Here is a 23,446-nt window from a genome sequence, read left to right as displayed (position 1 = left end):
TATGAAAGGATTTTGATCAATTTCATCACCAAGGGGATAGAATAGGGAATAAAAGTTTGTACCAAGATTTATCTTTTCCATGCAGGCGAAGCTGCGGGCAACAGCTAGTTTATGATAATGTATTATTTCTAGTTTTTAATTTATGTTAATAAACCAAGATCTCTTCGTCATATAATATGGTTAGTTCTTGTTATAGTCCTTTTCACCTATGATGATTCCTGTGACACTTCATCGTGTTCCGAATTACGTATTTTATTTTTAAAACGCCAAAATAATTTTAGTGCATAATATTTTTATTTTATGGCGGCATTATTACCAAAAATATAAAAATGAAACATCTTATGCTTATAAATCCAAAACAGTATTGTTTAGTTTAATATAATGAAAAATAACACAAAAATATAATACCTACGCAATTCGTGTACATGAAATGGATCGTTGAAAAATCATAGAGTTGGAAAATCATATAATCGGCGCCCATCTTGTGATCGTTTGTCAATCGAGTCAATCGTCTGTACGAGTGCGTCAGCCTTGTATACAAGTTGCATTTTTATATTGATTCTTTACGTGGTATTCTGTTATTGTTACTAATTGTTATTGTCGACTTTTTGTTGCTGTTGTTTGCTAAGTTTCCTTAGTTAATTGTTGGCGAAATGCCGAAAAAACTAATTTTGGTACTTTATTCAAATCGATTTCATTTCCATATAAAATATTATCGATTATCGGAAACGATCGATATGATTTCAGTAAAGACATCTCTACACGTGTCAAAAATCGATGTGTCACAGAAATCATCTTAGGTGGAAAGGACTATAGTTCAATAATTTTAGTTGTTTAAGGGCTGATTTTTCAATCCTTGGTTAAAACTTATTCGTCGAATAATGTATAAAACTACCATTTTTAAAACGTATTCTAATTGCCCGTATTTGACAGTTTACATGACATTTTAATATTATCGTGTAATACTTTATTGGACGGATAAGTTTTACCAAAACATTGAAAAATCGGCCCACAATAAACAAATTATGTTAAATAAAAACAAAATAAAAATAATTAAGTTGCATATTCATAAGTAGTTAGTAGTTACCCTTTACTTAGAATTTTGTTATTTGGTATTTTATTCCCAAGTATTAGTTTATTTCAAAACCATCCACCATTTTAAATAAAAACACATACAAGAGGTTCCTTCTTATCAGGGTTTTCAAGTTGGATCGCTTTATCACACCCGGACGCCATTTTGTTATACCCATGAAGGTTTTCATCATCAGTGACGGAATCATCTTTGACGTCTTGAGTTCTAATGTTATGTCGTGCGGTGTTCGCTTTTTGTGAACCAACCTTGTAATGTAGTAAATTAATTAATATTTTGTTTGAATTTTTACAGTTGAACAGTTTTTTTTCGTTAACATGTCTAAAATGGGTACATAGGACATAATATATCTTGGTCATTACAAAAAATATTTATAGAGGAATAAAATAGAGAGGTAGTATACATTTTTATGTTTTCATCAATTTTTATTTTAAAATTCTAAACAATTAAAATTAAATTAACATTACTTACCATGTAATCAATCGCTTTTCCTGAAAAATAAGATTTTCTTTAGTGAATTCATTTTAGCTTTTAATAAATACATACTTCGAGAAAACAAAAGTTCCCAAAAAAATGTCAGTAGACTTTAGGCAACAGTTTGGTAAAAAAGAATAATTGTTTCAATTCTTGCTTTTAAAAGAAGTAAATTACGTTGTAATAATCAATAAAGTTATTTTAAAACTAGCTGTGCCCTGCGGTTTTACCCGCAATGCTCCGCTCCTGTTGGTCTTAGCGTGATGATAGCCTTCCTCGATAAATGGGCTATCTAACACCATAATAATTTTTCAAATCGAACCAGTAGTTCCTGAGATTAGCGCGTTCAAACAAACAAACCAACAAATAAACTTTTCAGCTTTATACTGAAGCTACCAACCTGAGTTTTCATGTCGCAAATATATAGGATTTACGTTAAAAGTCCTGTGTAGAGCTGTGCTGTCTCTCACCCTGAAAATATTTGTAAAATAAATGTTTAATAAACATAGTTATAATTAATAACATAAGGTATTTTTTTAGAATATGCAAGTTTTAATAATTTGCAAATAATAAATAAATAAATATTTCAGGACAATTTTCACACGGCACGATCTGATCCCTAAGCTTTCGCTTGTGTTATGGTCTATGGATACCAGACGGCTGACATACATATATAATTTTAAATAAATACTTATATAGATAATTAACACCCAGACACAGAGCAAACATGGATGTTCATCACACAAATATTTGCTCCTGGTGGGAATCGAACCCACGACCACTAACTTGGAAGGCAGGGTCACTTCTATAACTTAGCCAACCGATCAGTCTATTAATAATGTTAGAAATTATTATTATAATTAATTACGAGTTATTTCAATTACATTGTTATATTATTTATTATTTAATATCAGTTTTAATTTTAACATTTCATTCAACTTTCATTCAGAATTTTTAAGTCAATCTTCTTTCGTAGAATAATTTTAAAAAATCTACTACCTTTTTAAAACATACCTTGATTATTAATATTGTATAACACAGGATAATAATATTATAATCTATGAAATAATAACTCAATTAATACTGGACCTTAGATTACAAAATAAAATACAGATGGAGCATGTCAATCATTCATCGCCCTTGTCAAAGAAAATACGAAATCAAAAACGAATACGTTCCTCCGCTAGTGCTATAGCGATTCTAGTGTCATGCAATACGTCAAAAGGGGTTTGATATTTTAGTAAAAAAATGCTGTCTTGTGATATTAAAACGCTGTAAAACTTGTTCCCGAAAACAAACAAAAAGATAAAACATCGTTTTACAGATTTTCTGTAGATTATTTGGCTTATTTAATTTTGTATACAAATAATAATTTTACAAATACGAAGGAATTCAAAACTTCAACGTATGCTGCCAGTATTTTGAAAATGAATTTGCCATTTTTAGGGGTAAAATGGTTAAAAGATATTCGGGGTAGTGCTGTTGGATTTTTCGATCGTGAATGTGATTATTTGTATAGTGCAATAAAAGTTCATGGTCATTATTAGATTATTTTAAAAAGCATTATATATTTTTTTGTTACTTTTATAAAAAGCGTCGTTTTCGCTTGCGATTTAATTCACATGATGGATATGATGAAAATAAAATGTCCCGCATTCTCGACTAAAAACTACCGCTATTCGCATTCATATGTTTTGAAAAATAAAAACTTTTTTTAATATAATTTATTTAATAAAAATTGAATAAAATTATTATGTCCATGTATAACTTTAGTAGATAGGTGATAAAATAATTTTTACAATATTATAAAATAATATCAAAAACCCGAATTTATATTAAAATAAAAATTAAAACATGACTGCTAATAATTTATGTAGCCTACGTCACTACCACCACAGCTACCTTCATAATTCAGATGATTGCAATGACACCTCATAAGTCACAACTCAAAATCGACCCAACAGTTTATACTGCAGGGCGTGTCAAAGAAATATTATACATACATACCTACACTCGAAAAACATAACCCTCTTTCTTCCGTAGTCGGGGAAAATTTTGGGAAAATTTGCAATATCTGGTAACATAACACCCACACAGAAGCACCGTGTACGTACAGTGCAGCGGCGAAATGACAGCACACATAGCTTTATGGAAATGACGATAAATTATTCGGTTTAGTTCGGCAACGCTCCATCTGTCTTTTATTTTGTAATCTAAGTACTGGACTATTAAATGCAAAAATCTCACCACATAGCGGTACAGTCGAAGTTCACCATCAACCACTTTGACGGGTTAAAAGCGAAAGAATCCGCCATTTCAACACCGTCAAGCCAGTGTCTGAAATAAATATTATTATTTATAGCATTAATTGTAATTTATGTGTTTGAAAATCCTATCCTATGTAATAATCCAAGTTACCCCTCTATATGTGTGCTAAATTTCATTGTAATCGGTTCAGTAGTATTTGCGTGAAAGAGTAACAAACATACACATACACATCCATCCTCACAAACTTTCGCATTTATAATATTAGTAGGAAAGATGATGATGTTGCGTTCTGTACGGTTGCACCGTACATCCCTATGTAGAAAGAAAGAAAGAAAAAACATTTATTTGACAACATACATAATACTAGGTTTCCGCCCGCGGCTTCACCCGCGCAGTCAATGAAAAACCCGCATAGTTCCCGTTTCCGTGGGATTTCCGGGATTGCGTCATTTTCCCGGGATAAAAAGTAGCCTATGTCCTTTCTCGGGTATCAAAATATCTCCATACCAAATTTCATGAAAATTGGTTCAGTAGTTTAGGCGTGATTGAGTAACAGACAGACAGACAGAGTTACTTTCGCATTTATAATATTAGTATGGATGTATGATTTGTGAATATCAAACGCAACAGCAACATCTCTAGTGGAAAAGCACCTTAAAAATTGATACAAACCTAAACTCCGGGCATATAAAGGCGCTGCCGGCATACGCAGCGTCGACATGAAGCCAGGCCGAATGTTTCTCGCACACTTGACCAATTTCACGAAGATTGTCGAACGCTACAGATCCCGTTGTGCCGAGGGTTGCGCATACCTGTCAATTAATTTAAAATAGTAAATACAAGCTGGCTATCCGCCCGCTTTGTCTAAAACCTTATTAAATTTTATACTAAAACCTTCCTCTTGAATCACTCTATCTTTAAAAAAAACCGCATCAAAATCCGTTGCTTAGTTTTAAAGATTTAAGCATACAAAGAGACATAGGGACATAGAAAGCGACTTTGTTTTATACTATGTAGTGATACATAGTTACTAGCTATTCGCCCGCAGCTTCGCTCGAGTAGTCAAAGTAAAACCTGCATTGTTCAAGATCCCGTGGGGTTTTCGGGATAAAAACTATACTAATTGATATACTATGTTTTAATCCAAGTGACTCTCTATGTGTGTGCCAAATTTGATGGAAACGGTTCAGCAGTTTTTGCGTGAAGGTGTAACAAACAATCAAATATACAAATCGCATTTGTAATTTTATTAGGATTAATTGTTATTAATTTTATGTTAAAAAAAGCAAATATAATTTTAAAAATATTAATTCTATATTTATATTAATTGCAATGCTATTAAGTCGGATACCGTATTAATACATTAATTACCTACGCTAGTTATAAGTATTGCATGCACGGTAATCTAGTTATCCTACAGCCTACTTAATACTGTAAAACTAAAATACGTATATTACGATCTATCGTGAAATAAATACGAATGTATAGTAAATAAAAAACAGTATAAAACAACATGGCTGTAGTACCTATAATTAAATAAAATTATAATTAAAAGAGCAACTATGGAGTTTCTTGCCGGTTCTTCTCCGTAGATACTGCTTTCCGAATCGGTGGTAAATGTTAAAAATATTTTATAATGACGTTTCAAAAGTGATTCTAATGGAATAAATAAATGTTTGAGTTGAGTTAATTTAAATGAATGAAAAGAAATAGCAAATAATAAATTATTGAATCATTATGATGAGACGAATGAAATCATAATTAAAAAGAAACAAAAAACGCGCTAATAATAACAAAAGAGCGTATGTGCCGAGCACACGTGTCAGAAGGGAAACTTCTTTGTCTAAAAACTAATAAATTATATTCTTAAGCCTTCCTCTTTAATCACCCTATCTATTAAAAAAGCGCATCAAAATCCGTTGCGAAGTTTTCAAGATCTAAGCATACGGATATAGGGACAGAGAAAGCGACTTTGTTTTATACTATGTAGTGATGTAGTGAATATTCGTTTTTCTATTACTCCAGACGAAGTCGCGAACATCATAATTATAATATTATGTATGTCGGAAGCCTAGTTGGTTTAGTAATCCGTTTCATTAAAAGCCTAAATTATATTAATATGGCCTTAATATATTATTAAAAGTAAATAGGATAACAAATAAATAATCAGATTATTTATTTGTTATCCTATTTATTATTATAATCTATCTCTACTAATCTATACTAATATTGTAAAGCTGAAGAGTTTGTTTGTTTGAACGCGCTAATCTCAGAAACTACTGGTCCAATTTGAAAAATTATTTCGGTGTTAGATAGCCCATTTATAGAGGAAGGTTATACCTATATCATCACGCTAACACCAACAGGAGCGGAACACTGCGGGTGAAACCGCGGCACGCAGCTAGTATTCTATAATTAAACTACGATCGTAGACGATTGCTGGTTTTATTCAAATTCAAATTCAAATTCAAATTCAAAATTCAAATTGCTTTATTTGCAGAATGTAGAATAAAGATGTTTATAGATACTTTAGGTTAATACTATACGTTTAGGAAGAAACAACGCAAGTAGAGCCGCGTTAATAAGCTAGCGTATCAGGTAACGCGCTTCTCATCAATAATAATTAAATTCCACTCGCTTTGGAAGAAAATTACACATTAATACCTTCATTTATCTCAACACGATGTTGCCTTGTTAGGACTAAAATAGATGCGATATAAAAAGCTCAAGATAAACATAAACATATAGATATTTAAAGGAAATCCTAATAATATTTAAATGTATGTAATTCTCTAAAACTAATAGCAAATCTTATATATAAAAATGAATCGCAAAATGTGTTGGTAAGCGCATAACTCGAGAACGGCTGAACCGATTTCGATCATTCTTTTTTATTATATTCCTTGAAGTACGAGGATGGTTTTTATGTAGAGAAAACGTAAATATGTACCACGGGCGAAGCCGGGGCGGACCGCTAGTAATTAATAAAAATGTCACGCGTAACGAAAAAATGTTACACTAATTTTTTTTCCAACCCCGATAAAGAAGTTTCACTTCAAAAACATGACGGAAAATTTAAAAATACGACAAACAAATTCAATAATTTTTTTCAATCATTAGGTATCTCTTAAAATTTTGCGATAAACTTTTTTGAAAGCCAACAGCAAAGGATAAAAAAATTTAAAAAAATGTAATTTAAAAAAAAAAACTACAGAAATTGTGTTTTAATCAAAGTTATTCAATGGAAAATCGAAGGAAAATCGCTTTGAAAATCCGCAACATACTTCTAAAAAACTGTTATAAGTATTATATTTATTCATTTAATTAGTAGTAAAAATATTACACTTCTTGTATATGAAAAAACTAAAACCAAGGGATAATAATAAAGTTAAAATTACCACCATCTTATCTCAATTCTTTCGCATCATTAACAAAGAAAATCGCCATTTTAATTTACAATTTATTTTATGAAAGCAATTTGTATATTGTCCCCGTTGCATTATTAGTGTTTCAAGATTGTAAAACCTCACAGGGACCAATTTGTAGGAATCAAAGATGGCGGACAGCTGTGACGTCATTTAAATTACAATGTTTTAAATAAGCACAGGGAACTGAAATATTATGTTGGTTGAGATATTTATAAAAGTGTAATATTTTGCCTGTTTGTTACAAGTAAGAAAATGTGTTTAAAATGTCGTGCTGATTTTTACAGTCAGAGATTAGATATTTCCTGTTATATTAAAAAAAAGTAATTATTTTCATTTTAATCATTAGGTTAAGTACTTTCGATATCAGTTTAAAGTTCTTTGATATCTGCAATAGTTACGGAACAATCGCCTGTGCACACTTAACGATTACACCCTGTATATGTTATTTAAATTTTGATTTCATAGAATATATACTAAATATTAAATTGGAAAACAACATGAAAAACGTTTTGCTATGACTATCACAATTAACAAAATATAATCTCGAAATTGCAAATACTTTTAATTTAAGTTATTTAAATTATCTTTTATCTTTTTTATTTCAGAAACTTATAGTACGAATCGAAATATTCCTTTCGTGTTTAGATATACCTTTTGTCGAGGACGGCTTCATACACTCTCCCCGTCTCATCACTTTTCCTGGGCATTATTAATAATGACCGGGAAAAGTGATTCATGCCATTTTAATCACATAAGCCCAATTGAGTAGGGCATTATTGATACAGACCGGCTATTATGAATAGTGCCTGGACTTATCAAATTGCTCATAACATAATATATTTAAGTCACTTACCCAAAACGGAACAAGGCCCTTAGCTTTATCGCTAAGTATAGCTTCATCTAGTTTATCGCCTCGCATGCACTGCTTCTCATCAGACTCGATGTAGCGCATTCTCACCAGACCTACAATAAGTATAGATTTTGAGTTTGAAAAAAAAGGGTAGTTACACATTTTGATTAAAAAAGACGTGTGGCATTCGGGGACTGCCGCGGTAAAGCTATTGCATGCTATGCCTTCAAGCCACACCTCCGTGCCCGTCGGAGTGGGGAGCGTGAGGTTTTTTCGTTACGGAATTTCTGGGTTTGGTCCCCGGGCTCAAGGCCCGCGATAGAAGCTATGCAATAGCTTAATAAAGATTATTTATTTTGTTTTTTACTATGTTTATTTAGCTTATTAGTTTGAGCTGAAGTATGATATGATTAGAAGTGTACGTATACTGTATAAGTGTCATACATCAGATGAAGTAATTTGATTTGGGGACATAGACGTACTATAAAAATGTGTGCAAGTACTATTGTACACACGTAAGAAGTGAAACTTCTTTATGACCTTATTTTTCAAAAAATAATTTACTATATGCAACTTTACAGAAATACGTCGAATCACGCGTGATAGGGATAAGAAAAAGATGGCGCGTAACGGAAAAATGTCACGCGTAACGAAAAAATGTTAAACTACATTTTTTTCCAACCCCGATAAAGAAGTTTCACTTCAATAACTAGTCACAATAGCCTATTAAAAGTTCTTCAAAAAATGTCCGAGCGGCAAAACATTCATTTAAATTCACACCTTATTTCGTGGCAGTAATGTTCAAAGTCGTATACGCTCAATAGAAAATTTTGCCTAAAAGATTCGTAGACTTCGCGTAGCAATTGCTTTGGACAATTTTTTGCATGATCGGGAGTGTAGGTGTGTATTGTATGCAGTAGTGCAGGTAGGCAGATTTTTTTTTTTTTATATCAGAGCAAGCAAAGGGGCAGATGGGCCACCTGATGTTAAGTGGTCACACGTTGCAGAATATTGCTTTTTATGTTACCCCATGCCATTTTTCTATATGAAATATAGGATAAGTGGACCATCACCATATAATCCAGTGATTTCAACTGCCATTAAAACACAATTTTGAGAGTAAAAGAAAATCGATCGATCGATTTCGTTTATCAAAGATTTAATTTTACACCACTAAAACTTGACCCGGAACTTTAATTGACAGCAAAAAATTCATAGGCACTGCCTGTTTGATGGGACCATAAAATGATTAACATTATTATAATCTATACTAATATTATAAAGCTGAAGTTTGTTTGTTTGAACGCGCCAATCTCAGGAACTACTGGTCCGATATGAAAAATTCTTTCGGTGTTAGATAGCCAATTTATCGAGGAAGGTTATATATAGGCTATATATCATGCCGCTAAGACCAACAGGAGTGGAACCACGAGGGTGAACCGCGCGGAGCAGCTAGTTTTATGATAAGAGCAGCGGATATTTTGTGGTAAATATATAAACATAATATTAATTAGTCAATTGTTATTTCTAGCACTCACCAATAAGCCCAGCTTTTTCCACAGAAGAATGTGCCTGGTCAGAGCAGTAGCAGATCAAATGCCCCAATAGTTCAGAAGACTGCAGTTCAGGGTTCAGCTTGGACAGCTCCATCAGAGCTCTCGTACGAGCTGCTAGAAGGCTCACCAGGGTTGCTTCGCTTGCTGTTGTCTATTTTACATTCAAATTAACTGTAGGTATTTCATGTTATATAGTCAGTCAGGCATTATAAGATAAGTCTTTAGATTTTTTTTCGCATATTTATGTATTATGTAAGACTAGATTTCCGCCCGCGGCTTCGCCCGCGTCTGCAAAGGAAAACCCGCATAGTTCCCGTTCCCGTGGGATTTCCGGGATAAAAACTATCCTATGTGTTAATCCAAGTTACCCTCTATATGTGTGCTAAATTTCATTGTAATCGGTTCAGTAGTTTTTACGTGAAAGAGTAACAAACATCCATACATCCATACATCCTTACAAACTTTCGCCTTTATAATATAATATATATTAGAAATTAGATTTCAACTGCTTGAATTGAAATCTTTACACAACATAATTGTTAATAAATTTTACTGATTAAGTAACTGATCGAAAAGACTATGAATCTGATTGGTTCCAATTTTATGCCTAAACTTACACACTAATTACTAAACGAACACAATAATTACTCAAAATGCTCAACTCAAGAGCATTAAAGACTAAAAATCAAACACCCAACATGAAACACATAACATCTATTTGAACATTACCTGTAGCTTACAAATGTAACATAGCCATACCTGTATAACACCACCCCCAGGGCTATCATTCTTCTCATTAAGAAAGCATTCGGGTAGACCGAGCAGCTTGCCTAGCCAGTTCATGGCTATGGTCTCCAGTTCGGTTCCAGCTGGTGACGAGGCCTATTGTAGAAGGACCCAACGATTATACGTTTAGAAATTAAAGATTTTAACGGATTTGAAACGCGATTTATTCATTACTAGCTTACCGCCCGCGGCTTCGCCCGCTTTGCTAAAACCTAATAAATTATATACTAAATCCTTCTTCTGGAATCACTCTATCTATTAAATAAAACGCATCAAAATTATACTATGTAGTGATATTATTAACCCGACGTTTTGCATTAGCAGCGAGCGTGGTCACGGGGAGACTAATTGAATAAATCACGTTTAAAATGGATTGAAATCTTTAATTTCTAATTACGTCATCTTCATCATCAACATACATGATCCCCGTGGTTGCCTGGCAGAGATCACTGCATAGTGATAAGGCCGCCCTTTGTGCTTTTTAATCTTATTTTTGTAACCTTTATGTATATTTTGTTTTTTGCACAATAAAGTGTTAAATAAATAAATAAATAAATGATATTCACTACTGATTGGAGCATTAGTAGATAATATAAGGGAAGCAAAAACTCTGCAGGTACGTTTCTTACGGCGTAATACAAAAAATAGATAATCTAAAAACTACTGTTGGTTAGATTCAACTATCGATCACTGGACCACCACTAATCTTTTTCTTCTCTTTAATATAAATAACAATGAATCGCCAAATGTGTAAGCGTAAAACTCGGGAACGGCTCGACCAATTCGCATGGTTCTTATGGAGAGACAAAACATGAAAATGACGCTATTATTTTCATATTTTCTTTCAATAATTATGTTATTACTTAAATACTTACCCAAGTAAAACACAAAACATTCAGAGCACTAGACAGCATTTCCCCCATGATAGAAGGGTATGACGTCAGAGCCGGGAAGTATGCGTGCATGTGGGGACTCTGCCAGTGGACAATCTAGAAAAAATTACTTATTAAAGATAGTAGACTTGTATATTTTGAAGTGTATAATTATGTACAATAAACACGCACTACGCACATATTATGTACCTATCCCAAATCTAATATCTTCTAATATTTCTAATATATATTATAAAGGCGAAAGTTTGTAAGGATGTATGGATGTATGGATGTATGGATGTATGGATGTATGGATGTTTGTTACTCTTTCACGTAAAAACTACTGAACCGATTACAATGAAATTTAGCACACATATAGAGGGTAACTTGGATTAACACATAGGATAGTTTTTATCCCGGAAATCCCACGGGAACGGGAACTATGCGGGTTTTCCTTCGCAAACGCGGGCGAAGCCGCGGGCGGAAATCTAGTGTGAAATAATAACAATGTGGCCATGAAAGTAAAGTATGGTTAACGAAAGATCCACAATCAAATCTAGAACTGAAGAGAAACATGACAAATTTTCATTTAAAAGAGAAAGTGAAAGAAAAAGAGATACTGGTAATGAACATGGTATTCAATTTCAGTACAGTAGGTATGTAATAAAATAATACTACAAACATATTAAGATCTAAACAAAAATCTTTTTATTTATATTTATGGAATAACACATTTTAAAATTCTACTATAAGTTAGTAAGATAAATCTTCAACGTGCTTCAACATCGAAATATACAGTTGAATTGTATATTACCGAGTCACTCTAAAAAGGCACATATCCCTATAAGTTATAACTCGACGATGGAACCTTCAATAAACTACAACCACTTTCAAACTACAATAATCACTTACCCCAGGCATAATATGCTCCTGCACGTCTTTAAAGATATCATCCCACGACTCCGGCGAATTCGGCGCTTCGTTCGGCAACCGCTTATGTAAGTACCCTGGCTGCACGTCAGGGTACACGCGGTTATCACCAACATTCTCCAAGTAATCCGCTATGAAGTCCACTAGCTCTTTGGCTGTTGAAAAAACAAGATTGCATAGTTATATTCAGTCAAAATTCTAGGACTTGCGGTGGCTCGACAGTCGCTTATGTAAGTACCCTGGCTGCACGTCAGGGTACACGCGGTTATCACCAACATTCTCGAGGTTATCCGCTATGAAGTCTTTGGTTGTTGATAAAACGATATTGCATAGTTATATTGTCCTAACATTCTTGAACTTGCCGTGAAACGGCAGCCGATTGTGCGGGTAAACTACCACTTGTGTACCCTACCGCTTAAGTTCGGGTACACACGGTTATCACCAACATTTTCGAGGCATTCGGCTATGAAGTCTACTGTTTTGCAGGTAAGATTTAAGAAAAAAATAGAATACGAGCATTGAAGGTACGTATAAAAGAATACGCTAAACAAACTACCTATTCCACTATTGTGACGCGACGGTATCATTGAAAAAGAATAAAATATTGAAATACCTAGCAAAATACATGTTTTTATATAATTGTTGTAATTGTTGTAAGAGTTGTTTAATTTTTTAACATTTTAAGTGGTTCAAGTTTGTTAATTATATATCAACAAATAATTAGGTATAATAAATAAATAGATGTATTTTACACAACGGTCTTCTAGTCTCAGAAATTTGCGGCAACTTTTTCGTAAGTAAAAATTATTAAAATTATCAGGCTTTAAAATTAAAAAATATAATAAAATATACATATATATATTAAAAAGATCAGAATTGATGTAATTTATAATAAAATATTTCCAAAAAATAATTAATTTTCACAGGTGCTTTTAAAAAGACACGTAAGATTTTCAACTTATCTTAAAAACTTTGTAACACATGTACTTTAAAACTCATATACGTTTTCTTGAAAAGAAACGTACAAAGAATTTAAAATGAAACTTCCATCTCAAAGGTTTTAATTTGCATGTCAATTGATCACATGATTCTCTGCCCATTGATTAACTTACAGAAAATTCTAATCCTATTAGTTATTTATTTGTGCTTTTAATGGAATCCATGCACTGCAATGACTGCAATCTTTTTTATTTTTATTAAATAAATTAAAGTCATTATAATATAATATAAAGAGAATATTCCATTGAGAATATTCCATTAAATAAACTTTGCTACCACAAAATTGATTATGAATCTTGTATACGCGAAATAAAAAGTTTTGATTGGGAGCATCATATAAATATTCTTGGTTGTGATGATTTTTTAAACTTTTTCTATGAGAAACTTCGCAAAATAATACAAACACATACTCCAAAATGTAAAAGTAAGAGTAATAAATATCCGATATGGTTTTCCACTAATTTAATTAAGTTAGTTAAAAGCAAAAATAAATTTCATAACCGTTACATGAAATGGAACAATCCTCGTGATTATGACACGTTCTCTTTACTTAGGAGCCGTACTAAAAAACTAATTAAAACTTGTTTTATTGATTATTTAGACAACATTGAAAAAAATTTGTCACACAATATTAAATCTTTTTGGAAATATACTAAAACAAAAAAAATAACAAATACTTTACCCAGCAACATGTATTTTGGAGATAGGAAAGCTAGTAACGGGGAAGACATTGCTAATCTCTTCGCTGATTATTTCTCTTCTGTATACTCTGACTGCGTTACTAGTGACTACACACCTAATTTTTCTGGAGCAAATTTCTCATTATCTCATGTTAGGCTCTCGGATCATGACATTCAACGAAGGTTTAGAACTATTGATGTTAACAAATGTGCTGGACCAGACGGTATTCCGCCAATCTTTATCAAGCTCTGTGCTACAGCCCTAGTCAGACCTCTCTCACTATTGTATAATAAATGCCTTTCTGAGGGGACCTTTCCCTCGTTGTGGAAGATAGCTAGAATCACTCCCATTTATAAATCTGGTGACAAAAGTTGTGTATCGAACTATCGTCCAATAAGTGTTCTTAGTTGTTTTGCCAAAATATACGAGAGCCTCGTTTATGAACATATATACGCACATATTAAACATAAATTAAATCCTAATCAGCATGGTTTCATTTCAGGTAAATCAACAAATTCAAATCTTCTTATATATACTTCGTATTTGTGTTCCTGTTTTGGGGAGCGGGTGCAGGTTGACTCCCTATATACAGATTTCTCTAAGGCCTTTGACCGCGTTAATCATATTATTCTATTAATAAAAGCTGCTCATCTTGGAATACACGGCAACCTGCACCGTTGGCTGCAGTCGTATCTTATGAACCGATCGCAACTGGTTACTGTATTTGGATACAGCTCAATTGCCTATCACACAAAATCTGGAGTTCCCCAGGGCTCCAATTTAGGACCATTATTATTTCTAATATTTATAAATGACCTTCTACATATAATAGAGAGTAATTGTTTGGCTTATGCTGATGATCTTAAAATTTACCGTGCAATAAAAAGCGTAGATGATTGTAAATTATTACAATATGACATTAATAAAATTCATGATTGGTGTGTAGATAATTGTATGGAACTAAATATTAATAAGTGTAAAGTGATAACATTTTCCAAAAGTAAATATAAAATTGAGTTTTCATACAGAATCTCAAATTTCGTGTTAGAAAGAGTTGATCAGGTATCAGATTTAGGAGTAATATTTGATTCGGTATTGTCCTTTAGAAACCATTATGACCACATTTGTAGCAAAGCAAACAGAGCTCTGGGCTTTATACTCAGAGTTGCCAAACCATTTCAATGTCCATCTTCTTGGATTATTCTTTATAACTCTCTTGTAAGAAGCATCCTTGAATACTGTTCGTCGGTATGGTCACCAATATATAATATACATATTGATAGAATTGAGGCAATCCAGCGACGATTTGTAAGATCATTGTGTATTAGATTAGGTTTAAGAAATAGTATTAAGGAGTATGATGACAGACTTTTAAAATTTAACATGAAAAGTTTAAAGAATCGGAGGATTAACTCCGATCTTTGTTATATTCACAGGATTGTCAATGGTGCCCTGCATGAGAATTTATTAGATGAAATAAATATTAATGTTCCAAGTCGGTCCAAAAGGTCCTATAAATTATTTGCCTTGCCAACTACAAAAAACATGGTCTCTCAGAACAGCCCTTTGATACGAATGTGTAGGCTTTATAATGAGATTTGTGACAATAATGATATTTTCCTATATAATTTGTATCAATTTAGAAATAAAATAGATATTAATTTAAATGATGAATAAAATTCAAGTTAACACTTATAATTAATTTAAATTATTTTTGTTATTTTAATTAATGAGTACTGATATATTGATAAAACATTTGACTTGATAATAATTAATGATGGTATGTAGTTACTGTATTCACTTTTTTATGTTATTGTAATGATTTAAATGTTGTGTGCAGTTTTAATTGGGTCGTAATCTTAATATTGTTTAATTTAGTAAGTTGATGTAAATGTTCTTGGATTATATCCTGTAACTGTGCCTTATATAAATAAATAAATATATAAATAAATAAATAAATAAATTACCTACATAGGCACATATGTATTTTGTAATGAATGACAGTTCAGATTATAGATACACTAGCGGTCCGCCCCGGCTTCGCCCGTGGTACCTACATGTTCAAACTATCCTATCTCTCAAGTTGGATCGAACTGCACATGGTGTGCGAATTTTATTATAATCGGTTAAGTGGTTTAGGAGTCCATTGAGGACAAACATTGTGGCACGAGATTAAGATGTGTTTTATTTCGACTTCCCTACGTGAAGACTAAAATAATAGTTTAAATAACTAAATAGAAACTACTAACACTTCCTAACATCAGAAATAATCAATAAGACAACAATAAAATCCAATACAACACGTTTATTACAAATCCTACCATTTGTGATTCAATCGAACAACTTATGGTGATCCCGGATACATTTTTATGCCGTTGCTCGTCGTTTGGCAGACATATTGGATTTTGCACGACTATTATCTTAGACGACATTTTTTTTAAACAACTGCGAAGATTTTTCTGTTTGTCAGTTGGATCTAGATTGATTTATTTCCTAAATGTATTAGAAACTAGCGGTCCGCCCCGGCTTCGCCCGTGGTACATATTTACGTTTTCTCTACATAAAAACCATCCTCGTACTTCAAGGAATATAATAAAAAAAGAATTATCGAAATCGGTTCAGCCGTTCTCGAGTTATGCGCTTACCAACACATTTTGCGATTCATTTTTATATATAAAGAAGAAGATAAGATAGAAATTATAGTTTATTTTTGAGGAAGATTTTTTGACATGCTTCTATTTCAGCTGTATGTTTGTATGAGCATAAGCGTGTTATGTAGATTTTTACCATTTTTTTAACGTCAAACAAAAAGTGTATGTTAACATGTACTTAGTTAAAAAAAGACACACGAAATAACAATTAAAAAAAATAAAATTATTGTATTGTCGCCGATCAGTGATAAGTATTCGAAATTAAATCTGTAGTTTGAGTCTTAAGGAATTGGTGACATACAAACGCATAGGTGAAGCGTGTTAAAAAACCAAAATTATCACATACTAGCTGTGCTCCGCGGATTTACCCGCAGATCTAAGCGGCATGATATAGCCTTTAGCCTTCCTCGATAAATGGGCTATGTTTTCTAATACCGAACCTACGTACTTACATTTAAGTGATTAACCACTGCAGCAAAGGTCTATTTATACTGGAAGTGACTTCGACCATGAATTATTTCTTTATTTATTTAGAGCAAGGGTACAGGGTCAATGATCATATATTAATAAATATATATTCCTAATAGATAATTGATAATCCTAAGCTCAGACTATACAATTATGCTAATGATATGCATATAATAATAATTATAGATTTATTATTTTTTCTAGGCTGTTTAGTTATTTATTGATCTTTGATAGTCTTGTTTACAGAAAATTTACTTCGGCTGATACATAATAACAATATTTCTTAAGGCCGTATTCAGAAAGAAAGGGAAACTTATAAGCGATTACGGGCGCTTGACAGCGCTGGTAACCCGCGCAGGAAAATGTATGAACCTGCGCCGATTCATATATTTTATTCAGCGCGGATTCATATATTTTCCTGCGCCGGTATTCGCTTATAAGTTTCCAGATTTCTTTCTGAATACGGCCTAAGAATGAATACAATATTTCTTCATATGTTACTGAAAATCTCGCAACTAAAAATAGTAGTAGTATTAATAAGTTATAATATGTATTTATGTATTAATTTATAATTATGTTTAAAAAAATCATTATTGATAACAAAATAAAAGTTGTTTTATTTGCTAACTAGCTTCCGCCCGCGGCTTCGCCCGCGTGGTGTTTTGATAAAAGGTGGCCTATGTTCTTTCTCAGGGTCTAAAGATTGTCTGTGCCAAATTTCATCAAAATCGGTTGAGAGGTTTAAGCGGGAAAGCGTAACAGACAGACAGACAGACAAGAGTTACTTTCGCATTTATAATATTAGTAGGGATTCCTTACCTTTAACTCTGAATTCCCTGTGATCCATCGTCGCCATTGTTATCTGGAACAAATAAAATATTAATAAATTAACGATATTTAATAAAGAAGCCTTTTGAAGTGAAACTTCTTTAGGCGCGTTGAGAGTAAAATTTCAATGTCGCGTCATGGCAATACCGTCACGTCATGGAGTAAGGCAACGATTTTGGTATCTTTGAATCTTGCTAAAGAAGTTGTACCTACTTCTGCCACATGTGTTCGGCAAATACATTTTTTTTACTTAAAGTTCATCCAAATGAAATTGTATAAATAGTTTGGAAAATCCAAAAGTGCACGCCTCATAATTTTTTTTTTAATAATTATTTATTAATTATTATTTTTGTTTATTTAATAACAATTAAACCACATCGAATCAGACCCTGAAAAATGAAAGGGTTCTATTCCTGAGCATACTCAAGCGTAAGAGAAAAAAAAAGACTCGATTAGTAAAGTATTTCGGTCGCTATCGTGTTAACAAGAAAATCCTCCGCACATACAGACACACGGACGTCCAAGACAGAACTTTTTTAAACTGTTTTTTAACTAGTTTAAATAACAAAAATGACATCAAAAATATCATGAATGTTAAAAATAGTGTTTTTTCTTAATATGTGTGTGTATGTATTATCTTACAAGTGCAATGTATGATACATAAAGACATTTTAAGTTTGAAAAATCAGATGTTTCGCGCGAAGTGACAGTAGTACCCACCTCAACGCTTCGCTTATGAGGCGTGCAAAATGTTAGGAAAATAACTTAAATTTACATTATTTGAAAGAGCAACAAATCTTTTATGTAGGAATTTCCAAACCGGTGATATTATTAAACTATGTAGGTAGTTTGATTTTGAAATTAAAAAAATGATGTTACTTTCCTTTTTGTGTTTATGTAAATAATTTTTGGCTTTTCTAAATATATAAGCCTATCTCTATCCATACTAATATTATAAATGCGAAAGTAACTCTGTCTGTCTGTCTGTTCCTCAATCACGCCTAAACTACTGAACCAATTTTCATGAAATTTGGTATGGAGATATTTTGATACCCGAGAAAGGACATAGGCTACTTTTTATCCCGGGAAAATGACGCAATACCGGAAATCCCACGGGAACGGGAACTATGCGGGTTCTTTGACTGCGCGGGCGAAGCCGCGGGTGGAAAGCTAGTAAGTATATAAAAATGAATCCCTATTTATCTTGGTCATATCAACATGCGTGAACGATTGCATTTTTTTGCGTTCGTTAATGACAGGATGACCGCCTCCTCGGTACAGTGGTTGACGCGTGAGCGTAGCACCTGGGTTCCCGGTGAAGACGAAGAAAAAAAAAATTTCTTGAACACAGAAGACTGATCACCTACTGTCCCTAAAGAAAATCGATCAGTGAAAAAGTATGTATAATGCATCTGCCCCTTACCCTACAAGGGGACATGGGACTTCACTAAATATGTCAGGAGGATCTTATATAAGAAAAACTTATACATCAATACTATTTAATCATTAATTGACAGTTCGCACAAATACAGTATCTATGTCGTGTCATCTGGTAAAAAATATAATAAAATATAATTGTGAAACAAGTGATAACTGCGTTAAAAACAACCGACTTCAAACTTGCACTTGCAACATTTACAAATACAGACAAAAATGCTTATAAAATAAAAACTACTGGGCCTATCCGAATAAAATTTTTATGGGACCAATTCGACACCATCCCGCATCGAACAAAAAAAGAATCACGTAAATCGGTTCAGAAACCTCGGAGTAATCGGTGTACATACATAAAAAAAAAAACATACCGGCCGAATTGATAACCTCCTCCTTTTTTTGAAGTCGGTTAATAAGAAATATATGAATTTGTACGTTAAACGGTGTCCAGTGATAGCTAATTCGTAACTTGACATAATCAATACTACCCTACATTGTAAGGTTTCCGTCGCGTACTGACATTATGTAAATCCATGAAGGTTACCAAAATGTCGACGAATTTGTAAAAAAGTAAATTTCTGTTTTATTTTACGTGAATCTTAAGGAATAAACCGCCAATTAAATTACAAATCTATCTATATATTACAAAGCTGAAGAGTTTGTTTGTTTGAACGCGCTAATCTCAGGAATGGAAAAATTATTTCGGTGTTAGATAGCCCATTTATCGGGGAAGGCTATAGGCTATAATAATATCATCACGCTAAGACCAACAGGAGCGGAGCAATTCGGGTAAAACCCCGGGGAAAAGTTAGTTTATAAATTTTTAAATATGTACAATGAATTTTTTTTTTCATTTAATTTATGAACTTAAAACGGTTTTAAAGGTTTTCCTATTGTATAACCTATGTGCTAATCCATACTAATATTATAAATGCGAAAGTAACTCTGTCTGTCTGTCTGTTACTCAATCACGCCTGAACTACTGAACCAATTTGCATGAAATTTGGTATAGATATATTTTGATACCCGAGAAAGGACATAGGATAGGTTTTATTCCGGAAATCCTACGGGAACGGGTTTTTCTCTGAAAATGCGGGCGTGGCCGCGGGCGGAAAGCTAGTTTAGAATATAAGTAATCTACATAAAGATGAATCTGGTAAAGAGCAGAGATAATATAATACCACAGTATAATTAATAATATATGATGTAACTATCGAGAGTCCTCTATTTTTCTATTATCACTTCATATTTGAAATAGGTTTCCTTAGCGTTTAAAGATCAAACAACGATACATCACCTGTCTGATGTATGTGCTTTTCATTTCTATATTTCTTCAAATCTTATTGGTTTTTGTTGAAGAAAGCTAGCAATGGATTGCGTTTAATATTTGTCTAATTATATGATAAAATTATATAGTTGATATGTTTATTATTAGATGTTTATAGATTACTAGTTGCATCGCGCGGTTTTACCCGCATTCCTCCTATTATAAGTCGAGTGATGATATAAATATCAATCTTCCTCAATAAATGGGCTATCAAACATTGAAATTTTCAAATCGGACTTGTAGTTTTAAGCACGTACATCCAAACAAACAAACTCTTAACCTTTATAATCTTAAGTATATATAAAATTCTCGTGTCACAATGTTAGTCTGCATACTCCTCCGAAACGGGCGGACCGATTCTCATGAAATTTTCTGTGCATATCGGGTAAGTCTGAGAATCGGCCAACATCTATTTTTCATATGTACCACGGGCGAAGCCGGGGCGGACCGCTAGTATTCGTATAGATTCTATTAAAATAACTAGCAAAACTTAGCAGATAGAAAATGATAAAAATATATTAGAACTTAATTATTTATGAACTGTAAATACATAAATGTTGACGTTTGTCTACGCATTTCTCCGGAAGAGCTAATCGGATTGACATTTTTTAATGTAATCCGACGACCACGCGTTATCATGCCATATAATAAAGAATTTCTTTGCTTATATTCGTTTCGTTGGCAGAAACTGAAAAAAATAGGGGCTTTGTAAGATCAAAGGAAACCAAACTAGTAATATTTATGGTACAGTTGGTTGTCTGAATTTTTACATTTTATAGATTACTAGCTTTCCGCCCGCGTTTCTAAGAAAAACCCACATATTTCTCGTTCCCGTGGGATTTCCGGGATAAAACCTATCATATATGTTAATCCAAGTTACCTTCTAAATGTGTGCCAAATTTCATTGTAATCGGTTCAGTAGTATTTGCGTGAAAGAGTAACAAACACACACACATATCCTCACAAACTTTCGCATTTATAATATTAGGTAGTAGGATAGGACTAGACTGTTTAATATTACGCTAAAATTGCTATGCTCTTAACTATATATATATTTTGTTAGATAACCTACCTATAAATTAATCTTAAATCTACAGTAGTCAATGAACTTTATTCACGGACGAAGTCACGTTTGGAAGCTAGTTTTTCTATAATATTACAATAGTGTGGAAAGTATACCTCCTTTTTGACGTTGGTTAAAATGCATTATGCAGCTTGAAAGAAAACAACGGACATTTAAAAAGTCTAAAACTTTTCATTTTTAATAAGCAAGACTTAATGTTTTGTCTTCACTTGAAGTAAACATTAATATGGAAGAATTGTTTTTAAAACCTAAGGTTTATCTTATAAATTTAGTTTTCGCCGATTTTTTATGCTTTATTGTATATTTTAAGCGGAGGGAATTTGATGAATATTATGTACCGCTTAAATGTGAAAAGGTAAAATCATCAATTGGTATTTTGAATGCGTAGATATTATTTTGATATACCTAATAATTTTATATAATAATAATATTCAATTGAATAGATAAATTATTTATTTGACATTGAATTATTTATTATTTGATATTTTGTTGGCAGTTTATGATCCCCGATGTATACAGTTATGAAGAATGTCTTTACTTACATTCAGGGGATGAAAATTAGCTCATACACCGACCGACTATAAAATGTACCAGGTTCTTTTAAATATCACATTCAAGAAATTAGTAAAATCAGATATTATAGCAATTTTTAACTAGGCCTCTATTAATAATTTGGAACTTCTAGGGACACATTGAAATTTAAATTTTTATAAATTTTTAAGTAACTTACCAATTCATTAACCGCTGTTCACAATAATGAAGAATTTCAGTTAGTCATTACTTTTAAAATGTATTTTGTACTTCCTGAAATTTTCTAATATTTCAAAATGTAAATAAATGATAAGTACGCCATTATTGAAAAGGTTACATGACATGTTCCATTTCTCGTATTTTTTTTATTTCAAATAGGAGTATTTAAAAATGGAATCCAGATGGGATTCCATTTTTCATTTTGATTTTCGTAACAATTAACATTTAGTGTCGTATTTTGTAAAATTGTTGTTATTTATAAAATATAAATAATAAATCACTGTACATTTATTTATTATTTCTACATATTAATAATCGAAGAAAATTTTCTTCTTAAAATAGAGAAAAAAATGAAACTGTTTCAATGTGGCTTCAACAAACACAAACTTATTTAAACTGCATAAGTTAAGAAAAAGTTTAATCGCGGGGCGATATAATAAACAACCATTTTTAAATCATTAAAAAAAACTGCACTAAATTAAAAAAAATTGTAACGTCAAATGAAAAAAAAAAACAAACGTCAATTAAAAAAAGCCACTGCCTCAAAATAAAAAAAAATACTCACGTCAAAATTGGCGCGCGGCGTTCGATTTGAAAAAAATGAAATTTAAAAAATTATTAACTGTAAATAAGCAAGAACGTCCGTTACACTGTTCGTTGTTGAGGGAATGTGAGGTTTATATAGAGGGTGAGATGGTAGCGACTGGTTGACCGATTTGTTGACGGATCCGTCGAGGGTTGTGTTGAGTGCAGGGGCGAGCGGATTTAGGAACGCTTCACATATTGCAATGTTAGAGGAAATATTGTTTATTCGGTAAGCAAAACACTAAATATAGATTTTTCTTTGTAAATAATGAATATTTGTATTGATAAGTTAAGTAAGTTGGAGTTTCTTGCCGGTCCTCTCGATTGACACTGCTTTCCGAATCGGTGATAAATGTTAAAAATATGTTATGATGATTCAAAAGTG

At 32.4% G+C, this 23,446-nt stretch overlaps 1 protein-coding gene across 1 annotated transcript in view; it reads right to left on the bottom strand.

Annotated features, from left to right (window-relative positions):
* Hdc (histidine decarboxylase) overlaps positions 1–23,082 on the bottom strand; it is a 32,322-nt gene extending 9,240 nt beyond the window's left edge. Inside the window, exons 1-12 of the mRNA XM_090117575.1 lie at positions 23,042–23,082; positions 17,873–17,915; positions 12,237–12,409; positions 11,328–11,441; positions 10,426–10,548; positions 9,649–9,817; positions 8,114–8,223; positions 4,505–4,644; positions 3,812–3,901; positions 1,965–2,035; positions 1,562–1,581; positions 1,177–1,338 (exon numbers count right to left, since the gene is read on the bottom strand). Of these exons, the coding sequence (XP_089973701.1) occupies positions 1,177–1,338; positions 1,562–1,581; positions 1,965–2,035; positions 3,812–3,901; positions 4,505–4,644; positions 8,114–8,223; positions 9,649–9,817; positions 10,426–10,548; positions 11,328–11,441; positions 12,237–12,409; positions 17,873–17,909 (1,209 nt within the window). The 5' untranslated portion in view covers positions 17,910–17,915; positions 23,042–23,082. The remainder of the gene's footprint in view (positions 1–1,176; positions 1,339–1,561; positions 1,582–1,964; positions 2,036–3,811; positions 3,902–4,504; positions 4,645–8,113; positions 8,224–9,648; positions 9,818–10,425; positions 10,549–11,327; positions 11,442–12,236; positions 12,410–17,872; positions 17,916–23,041) is intronic.
* Between the last annotated feature and the right edge of the window lie 364 nt (positions 23,083–23,446).

Source organism: Colias eurytheme, chromosome 28, assembly GCF_061535395.1.
Source record: "Colias eurytheme isolate Ceu_HAF_F1 chromosome 28, ilColEury1 Martin Lab GWU primary, whole genome shotgun sequence".
Classification (NCBI taxonomy): domain Eukaryota; kingdom Metazoa; phylum Arthropoda; class Insecta; order Lepidoptera; family Pieridae; genus Colias; species Colias eurytheme.
Note: the sequence above shows the minus strand (reverse complement) of the source record. Positions and strands in the feature narration are given on the sequence as shown.